The 15,765-nt window shown below is 41.1% G+C and overlaps 1 protein-coding gene, 1 non-coding gene and 1 pseudogene across 4 annotated transcripts; 2 read left to right on the top strand and 1 right to left on the bottom strand.

Moving 5' to 3' along the window:
* The first annotated feature begins 24 nt into the window (after positions 1 to 24).
* Positions 25 to 4,683, top strand: RPL32 (ribosomal protein L32). 3 transcript variants are annotated; one of them, XM_038408466.1, is made up of 5 exons: positions 115 to 157; positions 842 to 948; positions 1,543 to 1,643; positions 1,941 to 2,122; positions 4,509 to 4,683. In XM_038408466.1, exons 3-5 carry the CDS (start codon positions 1,548 to 1,550, stop codon positions 4,636 to 4,638), a joined length of 408 nt encoding a protein of 135 aa, XP_038264394.1. In that variant the 5' UTR covers positions 115 to 157; positions 842 to 948; positions 1,543 to 1,547; the 3' UTR covers positions 4,639 to 4,683. The 3 variants fall into 3 exon arrangements, with proteins under 3 accessions (XP_038264393.1, XP_038264394.1, XP_038264395.1); XM_038408467.1 differs by having other exon boundaries at positions 117 to 157; positions 839 to 948; XM_038408465.2 differs by lacking the exon at positions 842 to 948 and having other exon boundaries at positions 25 to 157.
* Positions 1,337 to 1,476, top strand: LOC119859598. Its single transcript, XR_005294262.1, has one exon. It is a non-coding gene; the product is annotated as a small nucleolar RNA SNORA7 (small nucleolar RNA).
* A 1,012-nt stretch (positions 4,684 to 5,695) lies between the features above and the next one.
* LOC119858280 overlaps positions 5,696 to 15,765 on the bottom strand; it is a 33,268-nt pseudogene continuing 23,198 nt past the window's right edge.

Here is a 15,765-nt window from a genome sequence, read left to right as displayed (position 1 = left end):
TTAGGGTTAGGAGGCTGGTTCAGATTCCCCCTTTCTGGGTCGTGCTCAGGGATCTGGCCTGCCAGGACCTTCAGGAGACACCTCATCAGCCCGCGCGCTCTTCCGCTCGCTCTCTCTCAGCGGCGCTGCCTCTCAGGGTGGCCGCCATTAGCAACTGGTGAGTCCCGCGCCCGCCCGGATCTGTCGCCATCGGTGCCTGGGGGCCCCGCTAGCCTGGCCCTGCGGTCTCCCGAGGCCCGTTGGCGGCTCCCCACTTTAGCGCTGCGGGGTATTTCCCGGCGGGGGTGAATTATTGCGGCCGCGGAGCCGGATTCGGGAGGGGGGGGGGGTTAGGCGAGCTCGGGGCTGTGGGGGGCCGCGTCTCGCCGGGGGGGGGGAGGCGAGTTCTGGGCTCCCCAGCTGAAGGGGCGGCCTCGCTCGCCGGCCCTGGGAAAGCGGGGGGTGGAGCAGGCGCCCCCCTGCCCCGGGTGACCGGAGCTTTCTTCCTTCCCCCAGCTCTGGGGCGGATGGGGGGGGGCGTGTCTGAATTCTGGGGGCGTCTCTGAATTCTGGGGGCGCTGGGGCCGCAGCTTGGGGAAGCGGGGCGTTGTCCCCCCCCACCACCCCTGCAGGGGCTCCGGCGTCGCCTCGGCTGCGCGCCTGGAAACCCCGTCGCAAGAGAATTGCGGGGGGCGTGGGGGAGCGAGGCGTAATGGAAACCCACAAACCGGCACAAGGGCTTGGCTGTAGGATCCCCCCCCAAATGCCCTCCTCCCTCTGAGTGCCAGTTTACTCGCACGAGTGACGGCCGCGTGGTCACTCATCTCGTCTCTTCACACTGCTGTGCTGAACGTCCCAGTAGCTGAGCATCGTTCGCCTGCAGTCAACCAAGATCGCCCTGGAAATCCCAATTTAAAGTGGTTGCATAAGCCGCTGTGTTGGCCAGTGGAAGTGGGAGCCTTGCTGTAGGTAAGGGAAAGCCCTTGAGGGTCAGTGCTAGAGGGAGTTATTGCATTGCATAGCATAGGGGAAACCAAACAGCTCTTCAATGGACAACTCAAGTTGAAATAGCATCTGCTGAGGTGATACTGAAGAGCTCTAGCTGGGATAGGGTGCAAGATTATATTTCTTCACTAGTTTGTATGGAATGGAAACTAGTACGTGCTGCAGGGATGGCTTTTTGACTCAGCAGTTTGGGCACAAATTGGAAGGAGTCCAGCAACAACCACAGAATTGGGAGGATGGGTGGGATCATTTGGGAATTAAGCTCCTAAAAACATCTTGTTGAAGGTCTATATGACATGACTTGCAAAGACATTTTATTCCCAAATAATTTTGACTTGTGTGAGCAAAATGGGACCTCCCCAGGACCGCATCTGGAGAGCTTTCAGTACTCTTCCAGCTTCGGAAGCAGGAGGGAGAACTATTGCAGAGGAATACCCATTCCATTACTAGCTTTGGAAGTGGCTAGTTAATGGAAGGCAATCTGCTACAGATTTAGGCAAGATAATTTATTGCCATCTTGTTTTGCGTTCTTTCTTATCCCTGTTTTATCTGTCTTAGACACCATGCCTGCTCTCAGACCCCTGGTGAAACCTAAGATCGTCAAGAAGAGAACCAAGAAGTTCATCCGCCATCAGTCAGATCGCTATGTCAAGATCAAGGTATGCATCCCTCTGAACAAAAAAAAGTTGGAGTGTTTAAATCTTAAAGCCTGAGAAGTGATTATATTTAGGAGCTATTATGAGGTAAAACATAAAAAGTACCTTTTAATTATCAAGAATCGGAAATGTGGATTTTCTGTAATAACACTATGGTAGAGGTTCCTTGCAGATGTGCTTGTAATGTTGTAGGATGTGAGAAATGTTTGAATGAAAAAAAACCATGTCCACCCTGAATGTTTGGATTTATTCTTCATGATTGTGCAGTTGTATTCTTAAAACCTCCTTGTGTTTCCCTAGCGCAACTGGCGTAAGCCAAGAGGTATCGATAACAGAGCTCGCAGGAGGTTCAAGGGCCAAATCTTGATGCCCAACATTGGCTATGGTAGCAATAGAAAGACGAAACACATGCTGCCCACCGGATTCAAAAAGTTTTTGGTCCACAATGTCAAAGAACTTGAGGTGCTGATGATGAGTAACAAGTAAGTTGGGAAAGATCTCTTTAAAATTCATTTAGAATGTTTGTCTTAACCTACCCTGGTATTCTGTGATGCAGGTTTACACTTAGGTTCTGTTGTAATTTTGTGATCAAAATCGAGGTTTTCAAAGGGCAGGGTGGGGAGGAGGAGTCCAGGGCAGGCTGCAAGGGAGGGGAGAGATCTAGTGAAATAGTTAGAAACTGCTAGATTTTAAGCCTGAGTGAGAAGCTCTGTTCTCACTTTTTCCTGCCTTTGCCTCTCGCTGGAGCTACTCCCTCTTCTTGTCCATCCATACCATGCTTTGCTCCCAGGAAGTACCATGCCATTATTCAGGGCCTTAGCTCATTGGGGCCTCAATCATGTTTGGAGGCCTTTGGATACTACTGATCTATGAATAAGAGGATGAACATGTAGTCCTGCTTGTCAAAGTATTTGACTCCTTGACATCTCTAAGTGGAACTTTCCTGGAGCAGAATGTGGAAGGGGATGAAACTAAACTAGCCCTACCCTGCAACTGCTCTAACTACCCTTGTACAGCATTCCTATCCCTCAGCAATATCAACTTGCTGACCAGCCTTCACCCTCCAACTCAAAACCAAGCCATGGTTTCTTGCTGTTCCTGTAATACCACAGTTCTTTTTTGAACACCAAAGGACTGTAAGATGTGACCATAAAGGATTTTGGGAATTGAGGTCAAAAAACAAGGTTGTATTTGAGTTTTAGGGTCCTAGGTGGAGAGAGGTTGAAAACACCTTGATTAAAAACAGAATCTTGGCTGTATCTGCCTTCTTGTTTCCCCTTCAATTATGTCCTCTTCCTGGGATGTTAAATATTCTATTTAAGTACAGTGCATCGTTGTCTTCAGCCTTTAGGAGATCATTTTATGATCAAATATTCAAAAGCTAGAAGTAATTTTGAACTTTGATTAAACAAACCCTAAACTTTGCTTTGTATAGGTTTTTGTAGATTGATCTTATTCCTGTGATGCAGGCTTCCTGAGTAACTACATTATAGAACCATAAAACTGTAGGGCGGAAGGACCCTGGAGAAGTCGTGTAGTCATTAACTAGTGCTGAACAGGACCAAGTATAGACAAACCACTGTCAGGAAAGGCCTAGTTAATCTGTTCTTTAAAACTTCCAATGATGGGGATTCCACAACCGCCCTTAACTTATTTCAGTACTTTAAACTTACTAACTGTAAGGATAGCGAAGTATCATGATTTGATCTTAATATCACACCAAAGTCAGGGTCTGGTTTGGCAATGTGCTGAATACCTCAATGTCTACAAACTGCTGCAGCAGCATCCTAGAAAATAGTAGTAGGCAGATGGATTTGCTTTCATTAACTTGACATTTAGGTGCCGGAAAGACGGTAATGATTTAGGAATCATGTGCTTGCAATTTCCTTAATACAGTATTTGCTAAAAATTGCACAAGCAGAAGATTGTAGGCATATGTACTAGCTAATAGAGGCTTTATAAAATGTCAACTTAATTGTTTAAACAGTAACCTTTTACCCTTGTAAATGCATCTGACTTGTGTATTTTAGGAAACATATTTGGTCCCTGGTATATTTTGAATTGCATTTTCTCTCTGTGTATTACGTTTTGCTGTAACTATCAGTGGTAGGGCTTGAGTTGCAACTGGCATGAGTGGATGCAACTTAGCTGTTTTCATTGGATCTGTGCTGCCTTATTCCAGCAGTAACTTGACCCTAGGATGTTATAGAGATAATGCAGAGAAATGGGAGCAGGAGAGGAAAATGCAGTTGACATTTGAAGAGGAGAACTATAGACAGTTCAATAGCAGAGAGGGGGAGTGTGTTGCTATATGGGATCAGGAAGCTGCTACTAATATGTGATTTGACACGCTGTCCTACTACAAGAGTTCATCTTCTATTGCAGTAGGCCCATGAGAAAGGAAATGAAGTGCAAGTGGAATGGTTGTGGGCTGTTAAACTTGTAGATTTTGCTGAAATACCAGCTTAAAACCTAAACTGATCTTTAACATGGTGTTTCAGAATTTAGATTTAATGTTTACATTCAAATTTAAGCCTATTTAGTCCTAGTTATAAATAGTCCAGAAGAATGTTGCAGAGGAGTTTCTCCCAAGCGGCACCATGTGTACACCTTAATAACCTGGTTATTTCTAACTGCCTGAATCATTAATTCTCATTGGACACCAATTAATGCTATATTTGGTTCTTCAGATACATTTATTTTACTTAGAGCTGCTTGCTTGTTCTTTCCTTACTGAATGCATGCACACTTAAATCAATGTTTCCATTCCTGTGTTGCTTAAAGGGGGAGATTTTTCCTAGACTGTGAATTGAATATTGGTCTGCTTTATGCTGCTGAAATATTGATTCTTTATCCATATTTTAATAGGTCTTATTGTGCAGAGATTGCTCACAATGTTTCCTCCAAGAACCGCAAGGTAATTGTAGAGCGAGCAGCTCAGCTTGCTATCAAGATCACCAATCCAAATGCCAGACTGCGCAGTGAGGAAAATGAATAAACGAGCTCTTTATGTAACTGTATTTAATAAAATACAAAAATCCAATGTGGGTGTGTGTGTTGAATGGTTGTGTTAAGTCTTCATCAGACCAGATCTCTATGATCTCCCTATAAAATACTAATGAAAAAGTGAGAGTAGTAAAGGCAGACTGAGTGTCAGTTTTCCCTCAGTGCTGTTCTTAAAGGTGGAGGGAAGGAACTGTCCTATAGCTATGGTGTGAAGTTGTACTGGTACTGAACTTGTCATTTTCATAGTAAGGGTAGAAAGCTTGACTTGAAAATGAGGCTGCTAATGTGTGGGGAGGGGCTACGATACTGAATACTGTTATACTTTGTCTAGGGCATTTATAAACTGCCTGTTCACTTCCTTTTCCATGGGGGGGGGTAGAGAAACTACTGAGCATGTTGAATTTAAATACTCACAGTAGAAAGCTGAAAGGGGAATAAGAGCATAGCACCCCTTGAATTGCCCCACTGCTCCTTCTGTTAAGGAACACTAATATTCCAGGAAGTAAAGTAGTACACCATGCTGTATGGTTAAAACTAGTATAAATATTCCTGATTTGGGCACTTGCCTGCAATCTTAGCAAGTGCTTGTAGTTAAGAAGTTTGGAAGTATGCATTCAAAAAAAGTGTAGCTTTTTTTTAAATTGAATGATGCTGCAACTCTATACTGTGTAGAGATGACTTGCATCTGTTAACAGGTACTATTCTCTGCTAGTAGAGTGAATACACCTAATGCTGTATAGCAAAGTAAAGATTCTGCTCTAACTACACGATGGGGCACCTGCACCTGCACCTGAAGCTTGCAGTGTTAGAGCATAGCATATAGAATGCAATCTTGGGAGAATTATTTCATCTTACTGAACGTAAGGGACCAACTCATTTTGTGTTAGCTTAATAATAGAAAAGGAAGTCTTTAATGGTCTTCTGAAACATCACCTGAATACATATCCTTACACTAGTTTGAGGGGTAGGGACTAGGAGCAGCATAGCTAAAATGCTGTGGTTGACCAAACATGTTTTACTTCTATTAAATATTGAAGTAGAGGAGCAGATACAGCTTCAAAAATAATCTTTATTTTCCTAGGATGCCACTTGTACCAAGTGAAAAGGTCTCACTCTGCACTGTAAATAGGACAGTTAAAATGTTTCACACTAACCACTCACTCAAAAAACAGGAAACAACCTGAAATGAAATTACAAATCCATGGCTGCAAGTAGTGTTATGGCTTCATTCTCTGGTTTGCCATTACTCCATCTGTTATTCCTGTTACAGAATTTTCCCTGTGCAGGACAGGATTTGAGCAAGACAAATGATAAGTTCTTGTATGGTGTGCAAAAGAGCTAATTTACATTCATGCAATTTGTAGTTGCCTTATACTATTTCACTAGATATTTGATACCAGAATACTGAAGGCAGGTCTCTTCTACAGCAGAATGCTGTATTTCTTCAGTTCTACTGACAATAGTTTGGAATACATCAATGCTTTAGTGTCTGATAGTCACGGCCAAGAGTCTAGTTACCCAGTGGAACAGTACTGGCAACTTAATGCAGGAAAAGACTGGTGCATATATAAAAATTAAATACTTTTTGTGGAAAACTTAACATGCCATTCTATTTTGGAAGACATTTGATTTGTTACTTTGTACAGTCAAACTTACTGAGAATGAAAAATCAAGAGTGAGCTTTACTTGCTTTTTGCTGCCATAAATTACTAGAATATCAATAAAATGAATTTAGCTACCAGGAAAGCCTGTAAAGCTTGAAAGATAAATTCTGCTCAAGTGCAGTTTATAGTAAGCAGAGTGAATATCTTAGTGTAGAGTCTTTCAATTTTGAAATATGGCAGTGGTACTGCCACTTAACTAGTTCTGAGTTTCAGGACATTTGCTCTTAAATTTTTAACTAGTGTTGTCTAGTGAAAAGGATAGACCTTCTGCAGACACATTTCTATCCAAAATAACTTTGTGTAATAGCAAAAATGAAAACTAAATTGCCTTTAAACTACTGTCCTTATTCAAAATAGTGCAAGAAATCCTACAACAGTGGGAAACTTCTAAGAGACAGTTTCTATTTTTCAGTAATGAATTGTAATAGTAAATTTAGATGGCCTCACTTAAGCCCTTTAACATGCTGAATAATTTAACTTGTTTTTCACTCCCTCTGCAGCACACAGCCCTTTTAACCTTAGTCTCATTGCCAACTTATAATTTAATCAGAAGTCTGACTCGTGTAGCTGAACTAGCTGTCATTTTCTTAAAACATGTTTTTTTTTTTAAAGCTAGGTCAGCTTTGAGACATTTTTCTTCCTGCCTATGCAGGATCTGTTTCACTTATTGTTGTGGGGGCAGCAGGGTGATATGGGGAAGGATACAGAGGACTTAATTCATATCTATCGATTCTGTGGTAGGTAATGAAGCTGAATCCTTCTGAATGCTTTCATAGAGTGAAGCCATTTCAGGATTGGCTCTGATTTGAGAAGAAAATTCAGCCATCACTGGACTTTTCTCTACTTCAGGGATGGTTAGCAGAGCAGCTACCGCCCTCATCGCTGATCGTTTCAGTTCATCCTGCTTTTCAAATTCCTGTTTCACCGAACCCGCTTTTACCTAAAAAATTTAAAACACTGCCCTTAAATGGGATCAGGAAAAGGATGAATGTACACACAGTCGAAGTGGGAGAGAGAGAGGTGGGATATTTTCTAACAGGAGAGGAATTCATGGTGTTTTTCAAAAGCAATCCACGTGGACATAACTCAGAGAGATCAGAATTACAGACACTGAGCATTGTTGAAAATGCCCACAGTAGTTGTACTTTATCATTATGATTATGAACATGTATTCACAAAAGGCTATTTCTGCCTTGATACTTACACACATCCACATTAGCAAGTGCTACATAGATACATCAGTTAAAGTTACACATCTAAAATACACCTGAACAAACTAATCAACAAAACTAAATTTACTTTTGGCAGCCCAGGTGCCTAGGTAATTGTGACCTCAATTATAATTGCTCCACCTATATGTGAAGTTAATACTATTACATGAAATCTAGCAGCTGTGGTTACTTTTTCACTGCTTGGTTTTAATATTTCTTCACTGTAAAGTCTATAGTTAGGTAAAAATGGCAACTAAACTTCACCCTGCTATATGCATGCTGAATACTTTCCTGAAAATAAATTTGCTCTATATTAGTTTTTTTTACATCTGCAAAGCCAACACATTTATGGGAGAGGGAGCTGGATTCTATTGTGGCTTGCACATCAGCAGAGCTGTTATAGTTCCTATTGTAGAACGTTTGTTACGGTTTGCAACATACAAGTTGAAAGGACCAGAGTGACTTTGCAGGGATGGCAGTTTGAAAACCCATCCTTTTATTTAATAATTGAGCAAGTTTGATTTCAAAGCCCATAAAGATGGAACATCACATTTTTAGTCATTTTTTTAAGAGCAGAACCACAATTGAAGTCTCAAAACTAAAGTGATCTTTAGTGCTATTTACTGCAAGTATGGAAATAAGAAAATTATGATTTAAGTAGGTTGAGTTTAACCTCAAGACCACAGTACAATTTACTATTTTAAATTCTCTGCAAAGTTCTAGTTTAAGAACTGACAAAAATTCTATTCCGTAACAAATATTTTAGATATTGCATGCCCCAATTGGCTCATTTTCAGCAAATTCTGAGAAATGGTCTAAGGCACCAGACCTTTCAGAAACATTTAATTCTTGTTTTATTACAAAGGTGAAATTCTTGCTTTTACCAGGTATTAAGACCCAGACTACAGTGGCAAAGCAATGGTGCTTGTAGATTTTAGAGATCTTGGAAAAATCTCTATTGCGCACACACAAGCATAGTACTGACATTTTTCCAAAATTGCAGACACTCAACATAGCTGATAACTGAAGCTTTCACTTAATCTTACCTTAGTAGAGCAGGTTGCCCGCAGGGGTTCAATCAATCGCTCTAGCCTTTGTAGAACTGCATTAGGACAGAGTGTGGAGAGTCGAGCCAGCATGATGAAAGTCAACATCTAGAGGATTTTTTTTAAAAGGTTGATTTAAAATACTCTCAGATCCCCCTCGAACCCAGAACCCTTCTGTCAAGTCCCCATGTATTCTACTGCAACAATTTCAGGCAGAAATCACTGCATCACGTTGCATTGTTCTCTGTTGGACAGTTTTCTTTGCACTCATAAGGGGTATGAGTTTTAGACAAAAGAAAGGCTTCGATTCTAGAAAATAAGTATGCATCAAATTCCAAAGCATTACAGAATACACAGGGCCCTTCTGAGTATTTAAAAACAGAGGCTAAATCCTGCAACCCTTAAGACTTCTCTCATGCAAAATCTTTTGACATCAGTGGGTGTTTTGCCCCACTGAGTACTACAGGATCTGTCCCTCAGCAGAAGTCAAATTTGAAGGGGGCCAGAGGGAAAAGATAGTAGTACTCTTACACACTTTGCCTATAAGCGATGCCAGTGATAGTAAATTGAGAGTAGACCAGCCCTAAAAGAATAATATAAGGATCAAAAACTGTTCAGATGTATGGCTTGAACTACATATCATTCAAGTGGTAAAACTAATGAGGACAGAGCTGAACCAATAAAAAAGTATTTACATAAGTACAGCTTATTTCTAAAAAGCTGTACCAGTATGAGCACTTTATTCTAGTACAATTGCATCCACACAAAATTCACAGATTTCAAAGCCAGAAGGGACCACTGTGATCATCTACTCTGACCTCCTGTCTAGCATAGACCATAGAATTTCCCCAAAATTAATTCCTAAAGTGTATCTTTTAGAAAAGACATACAATTTGGATTTAAAAATGGCCATTGATAGAGAATCCACCACAACCCTTGGTAAATTGTTCCAATGGTTACTCTCATTAAAAACGTATGCCTTATTTCCAGTCTGAATTTGTCTAGCTTCAACTTTCAACCTCTGGATCGCATTATACACCTCTACCCTGATAGAACACGATCCTCGGGAGACAAAAAATAAAATCTCACATGTTATAGGTGAGACCACTTTATATCGAACTTGCTTTGGCCCCCTGTTCCTTGTTCCCTGACCGCCCCCTCCAGAGACCCCATCCCTAATCACCCCCAGGACCCCAGCCCCTGCTCCCTGTCTGCGCCGACCCCTATCTACACCCCCACCCCCTGACAGACACTCACCGGCAGCGGCCAAAAGCGGAGCAACACGGCCCCAGCCCGCTCCACTCCACCACCTCCCAGCCGCAGCCCTCTGCTTCCTGCCGCCGGTGAGTGCGGGAGGTTGGGGAAAGGACGCCTCCCGCATTCACCTGCCGCTGGAAGCAGAGCGACGTGCCCCAGCCTGCTCCGCTTTCCTTGCCCCGGCTCCAGCCATGTCGCGGGGGAGGGGGAAGAGTTGGGGAAATGTCCCGCATTCACTTGCGGTGGGAAGTGGAGCACCGTGACCTGGAGCTGGTGGAGTGGAGCGGGCTGGGGCCGGGCTGCTCCGCTTCCAGTGAATGGAGGCGAGGGGGGGATCCCTTCCCCCAAACCCCCTCCCCCGAGCGAGATGGCTGGGGCGAGAGAAGTGGAGCGGCTGCTCCTGGCCCCCCGCTATTCCCCCTGGCTACTCTGGGACTGCAGGGCTCCCAAACGTGCCCTCCCACAGCCCCTGCCTCCCAGGCCCGGGGTGGATGAGCCCCTGACCACCCCTGAGACCCTCTGCTCCTTATCCAACCCCTCAGCCCTGGCCCGGCACCCTTAACACGCTGCTCAGAACAACGTGTCAGAGCTTACCATGTTGTATGCGAACCCGCATTATATTGGGTCACATTATATCGGGGTAGAGGTGAACCTTTCTCTCTAGATTGAGTCCATTATCAATATTTGTTCCCCATGTAGGTACTTCTAGACTGTAATCAAGTCACCCATTAACCCTCTCTTTGTTAAACTAAATAGATTGAACTCCTTGAGTCTGTATCACTATAGGCATGTTTTCTAATCTTTTAATCATTCTCATGGCTCTTCTCTGAACCCTGTCCAATTTTTCAGCATCCTTCTTGAATTGTGGGTGCCAGAACAGAACACAGTATTTCAGCAGCGGGTCACACCAGTGACAAATACAGAGATAAAACAACCTCTCTACTCCTACTCAAGATTCCCGTTTATGTATCCAAGGATCACATTAGCTCTTTTAGCAACAGCTTCACACTGGCAGCTCATGTTCAGCTGATTATCTACCATGACCTCCAAATCTTTACTGAGTCACTGCTTCCCAAGATAGCGTCTTCCACCCTATAAGTAAGGCCCACATTCCTTGTCCCTAGGTGTATACATTTAACTGTATTAAAAATACATGTTTGCTTGTGTCTAGTTTACCAAGCAATCCAGATCACTCTGAATCAGTGACCTATCCTCTTCATTATTTACCGCTCCTTTGAATGTCATCTGCAAACTTCATCAGTGATAATTTTGTGTTTTCTCTCGGGTCACTGATAAAAATGTTAAGTAGAGTAGGGCCAAGAACTGACCCCTCTGGGACCTCTCACTGGAAACAAACCCACTCACCAATTCCCTGTTTACAGTAATATTTTGAGACCTATCAGTCCATTTAATTTGAGCCATGTTAATTTTATATCGTTACAGTTTTTTAATCAAAATGTCAAGCAGTACCAAGTATATTACATCAACACTATTACCTTTATCAACTAAACTTGTAATCACCAAAAAAAAAAAAAAGGGCATCAAGTTAGTTTGACAGGTTCTATTTTCCATTAATTTATGTCGATTGACATTAAATTTTATTACTTTCCTTTAATTCTTTATTAATCGAGTCCCATATCAGCTGCTCCATTATCTGGCCCAGGATCAATGTCAGAGTGACAGGCCCATAATTACCCAGGTCAACCTGTTTACCCTTTTTAAAAATTGGAACTACATTAGTTTTTTTTCCAGTCTTCTGGAACTTCCCCAGTGTTCCAAGGCTTACTGGAAAAAAACCCAACATTACCATCCAGTGAGCTCCACAGCCAGCTCTTTAAAAAAAAAAAAAAAAAAAAAACTCTTTACAAGTTATCTGGGCCTGCTGATTTCAAAATGTCTGATTTTAGAAGCTGCTGTTTAACATCCTCCAGAGATACTAGAGGAAGAGAGAGAGTGTCACCGTCGTATGATGAGGCAATCTGTTTTTTTCCCGTCAGATACAGAACAGAAATATTTATTAAACATTTCTGCCTTTTCTGCAATATTATTGATAATAATTTCTGCCTAGTAATGGACCAGTACGATTGTCAGAATTATTTTTGTTCCTCATATACTTAAAATACTCTATTGCCAGCAGAGTTAAGGACAATAAGAGAGATTTCTCCTGCCCCTTTGCTTCCCTTATACATTTTCTACAATTCCTAGCTTCTGATTTATATGCATTACTATCAAATTCCCCTTTCTTCCATTTGTTATTATATATAAAATATTGAAATATATTATATTTCATAGCTGCTTTTACTTCCCCTCTAAACCAGATCAGTTTTTTAAACCAATATGGCCTTCCTTGACTGTGGCATGTCACACCTTTCAGAGCCATTGTTTCAGGTTTTGCAAACTGATGCAGACATCAGTACATCAGTTACATGCGAGTTATGTTTTCAAGGCCAGCGTAACAGCTAGTAACCTTTTTTAAATAAATAAATTAAATAAAGAGTAAGCCTAGAGAACAAAAAGGCTGCATGAAAAAGGTGCCGGGTGCTGCAGCACCACACATTGGCACAATCTGAGCCCTAGCCTTTGCTGTAGTAAATAAGATCAAAACCAGTTACTTCCACTACTCTTGACCAGATAAGGAGAGGAAGTTACCCTAATGTCATAATGATCCTTAAGTCCATCCTCCACGTGGTTCAAGTATTCATAGATGTCCAGTTGGTCAAGGCAGCTTTCCAACAGCGAGTACATGCACTCAAAGGCAGCTTTCCTTACATCAAGGCCATCATCCACTGTGTGCTTGAATGGCCCCATTTCTACCTTAAAAGGAAAAAATGATACACCTGGTCACTCTGTCAGCGGGGAAGGCTCCCCATTGCCACATCTGGGCTAACAACTTAATGCCTAATACATGTTCTTCTCCGACCCACCTATACCCCAAGGGTTCCACCCAACTATTTCCTCATGAGAGCATCGCAGCATATTCATGTCAATTCCATGTTGACCAAGACATTGGCATGCAGAAGTCATGAAGCAGCAGCACTAGTAACATACCTCCCGTATCAGTTCCCTTCTGATCTTAGTTTCATTGTATAAGTGGGGTAGGATAGTGTTCAGCATGTCTCGGATTAAAGAAGGCTTATTGTGAGCAGCAGAATTAAACATGGCTAAAGCAACACGTCGAACATTTAAGTCAGGATCCTGAAGAGTCTTTAAGAAGTCACCTGCAGGACAATAGCATAAAATTTGTTTGACAGCATTAAATGCAATGGTTTTTGTAATTCAAGATCTACTTACAGCCGATTTTCAGAGTAACATAAGATATTTGAAGGAGCCAAAATATGAAGAAATCTTATACACAATGATTAAAAATAACTCTAGAGGCAAAGCTTATACAGTGATGCATTTAGATCTATTTCCCTTCCTTTTTTTGGGATAGGATTAAACTATTTGAGGCAACAGGTTACATTAGGGATACAGAAATACCAGTGTGATGCTAGCCACCAGTGACTTTATCCGAGAGTCCAAGTAGAAGCCTTAGTATTTTTAGAGGGAGTTTCTTTTCAACGCTCAGCCTAGACGTCTCTGAAACAGAATTTTTGCAGTTTCTCTTTAATAGCTCTGAGATACAGGGACCTGGGTGTCCAACCTAAGAAATATTTTACAAGACATTTATCTGTAGCCAGAATCACTAAAATTCTCCACTCAATTCATAGTTTCCATTCATGAGTGACACACATACCTGAAGGAGGAAGACCAGAACATTTACTAACGCTCACTCTGCAACCTCAGCATGGAACTCTAGATCTTTTTCCATCTACATTTCTCTGGGGTTAAATTAGTCTCAAATCAATTTGAAAAAAAAAAAAAAAAAAAATCTTACTTGCATACAAAATAGGACAGTTGTAGGGCCATTGATAGTGTACCAGAGCTCATGTATAGAGCTCACAAGATTTCTATAGGAATTGAAAACTCACCTATGCAACCTTTAAGAAGTACGTCAATAGGCTGTGGCTGATCAGAAATTGTGAATTTGATTGCAGTTACTACAGTACTTCGTGCATGTGGGGAACCTGCAACAAAGAGAACATAAAAAAAATGGTGTGTACATTTACACAGTATGCTCTTTGCTAGGGCTGTCGATTAGTTGTAGTTAACTCACACGATTAACTCAAAACAATAGCAATTTTAAAAAATCATGATTAATCACACTTTTAATCATATTGTTAAACAGAATACCAATTGAAATTTATTAAATATTTGGATGTTTTTCTACATTTTCAAATATATTGATTTCAATTACAATAGTACACAAAGACAGTGCTCACTTTATATTGTTATTTTTATTACAAATATTTGCATTGTAAAAATGGCAAACAAAAGAAATAGTATTTTTTCAGTTCACCTCAATCAAGTACTGTAGTACAATCTCTATGGTGAAAGTGCAACTTAAAAGTGTAGAAGCTGGATAACAAAAACATCACTCAAAAACAAAACAATGTAAAGCTTTAGAGCCTACAAGTACACTCAGTCCTACTTCTTGTTCAGCCAATCTTTAAGACAAACAAGTTTGTTTACATTTACGACAGAGAATGCTGCCGGCTTTGTATTTACAATGTCACCTAAAAGTGAGAAGACGACATGTTCGCATGGCACTTTTGTAACTGGCATTGCAAGGTTTTTACGTGCCAGATATGCTAAACATTCATATGCCCCTTCAGGCTTCAGCCACCATCCCATGCTGACAATGCTTGTTAAAAAAATAATGCATTAATTAAATTTGTGGCTGAGGTCCTTGCGGGAGAATTGTATTTTTCCTGCTCTGTTCTACCTGCATTCTGCCATATATTTCATGTTATAGCAGTCTCGGATGATGACCCAGCATGTTTGTTTTAAGAATACTTCCACTGCAGATTTGACAAAATGCAAAGAAGGATAGATACAGCACTCGACCCAAGGTTTAAGAATCTGAAGTGCCTTCCAAAATCTGAAAGGGACAAGGTGTGGAGCATGCTTTCAGAAGTCTTAAAAGAGCAACACTTTGATGAGGAAACTACAGAACCCGAACCACCAAAAAAGAAAATCAACCTTCTGCTTGTGGCATCCGACTCAGATGATGAGAATGAACATGTGTCAGTCTGCACTGCTTTGGATGGTTACCGAGCAGAACCCGTTATCAGCATGGAGGCATGTCCTCTGAATGGCAGTTGAAGCATGAAGGGACATATGAATCTTTAGTGAATCTGGCACAAATAATCTTGCAACGCTGGCTACAACAGTACCATGCAAATACCTGTTCTCAGGTAATATTGTGAAGAAGAAGCAGGAAGCATTCTCTCCTGCAAATGATAACAAACCTGTTTGAGTGATTGGCTGAACAAGAAGTAGGACTGAATGAACTTGTTGGCAATAAAATTTACATTGTTTATTTTTGAATGCAGTTTTTTTGGTACATAATTCTACAGTTGTAAGTTCAATTTTCATGATAAAGAAATTGCATTACAGTACTTGTATTAGGTGAATTGAAAAATACCATTACAGTACGTTTTGTTTTTTACAGTGCAAATATTTGTAATCAAAAATATAAAGTGAGCACTGTACACTTTGTATTCTGGTTGTAAGTGAAATCAATATATTTGAATATGTAGAAATATCGAAACTATTTCAATAAATGTTATTCTATTATTGTTTAATCGCACAATTATTTTTGTAATTACTTGACAGTCCTACTCTTTACATGTATTTGGGTTAGAAAACATGCTGCTCAATGGAAACGTAAGAAAGATTATTTTTGTACAAGAGCTAAAGGAATAAGAATGCCATACGGATTAGATCACATCACGTGTCCAAATCTGGCCTCCAAAGCATTCTCTTGTCACTCAGCCTCCCTATTGTTGTAACATCTTTATTAATACCATGCACCACACAACTCTGCACTTCTTCAGAG

Source organism: Dermochelys coriacea, chromosome 7 (genome assembly GCF_009764565.3).
Source record: "Dermochelys coriacea isolate rDerCor1 chromosome 7, rDerCor1.pri.v4, whole genome shotgun sequence".
Lineage (NCBI taxonomy): Eukaryota > Metazoa > Chordata > Testudines > Dermochelyidae > Dermochelys > Dermochelys coriacea.
This window is presented reverse-complemented; position numbering and strand designations above follow the sequence as displayed.

What these genes read in the sequence shown, in the direction of transcription:
- RPL32 (XM_038408465.2), top strand. Translation starts at nt 1,548, where the DNA reads ATGCCTGCTCTCAGACCCCTGGTGAAACCTAAGATCGTCAAGAAGAGA. An exon ending in ATCGCTATGTCAAGATCAAG is followed by an intron (nt 1,644 to 1,940) that starts GTATGCATCCCT and finishes GTGTTTCCCTAG; the next exon opens with CGCAACTGGCGTAAGCCAAG. An exon ending in GTGCTGATGATGAGTAACAA is followed by an intron (nt 2,123 to 4,508) that starts GTAAGTTGGGAA and finishes ATATTTTAATAG; the next exon opens with GTCTTATTGTGCAGAGATTG.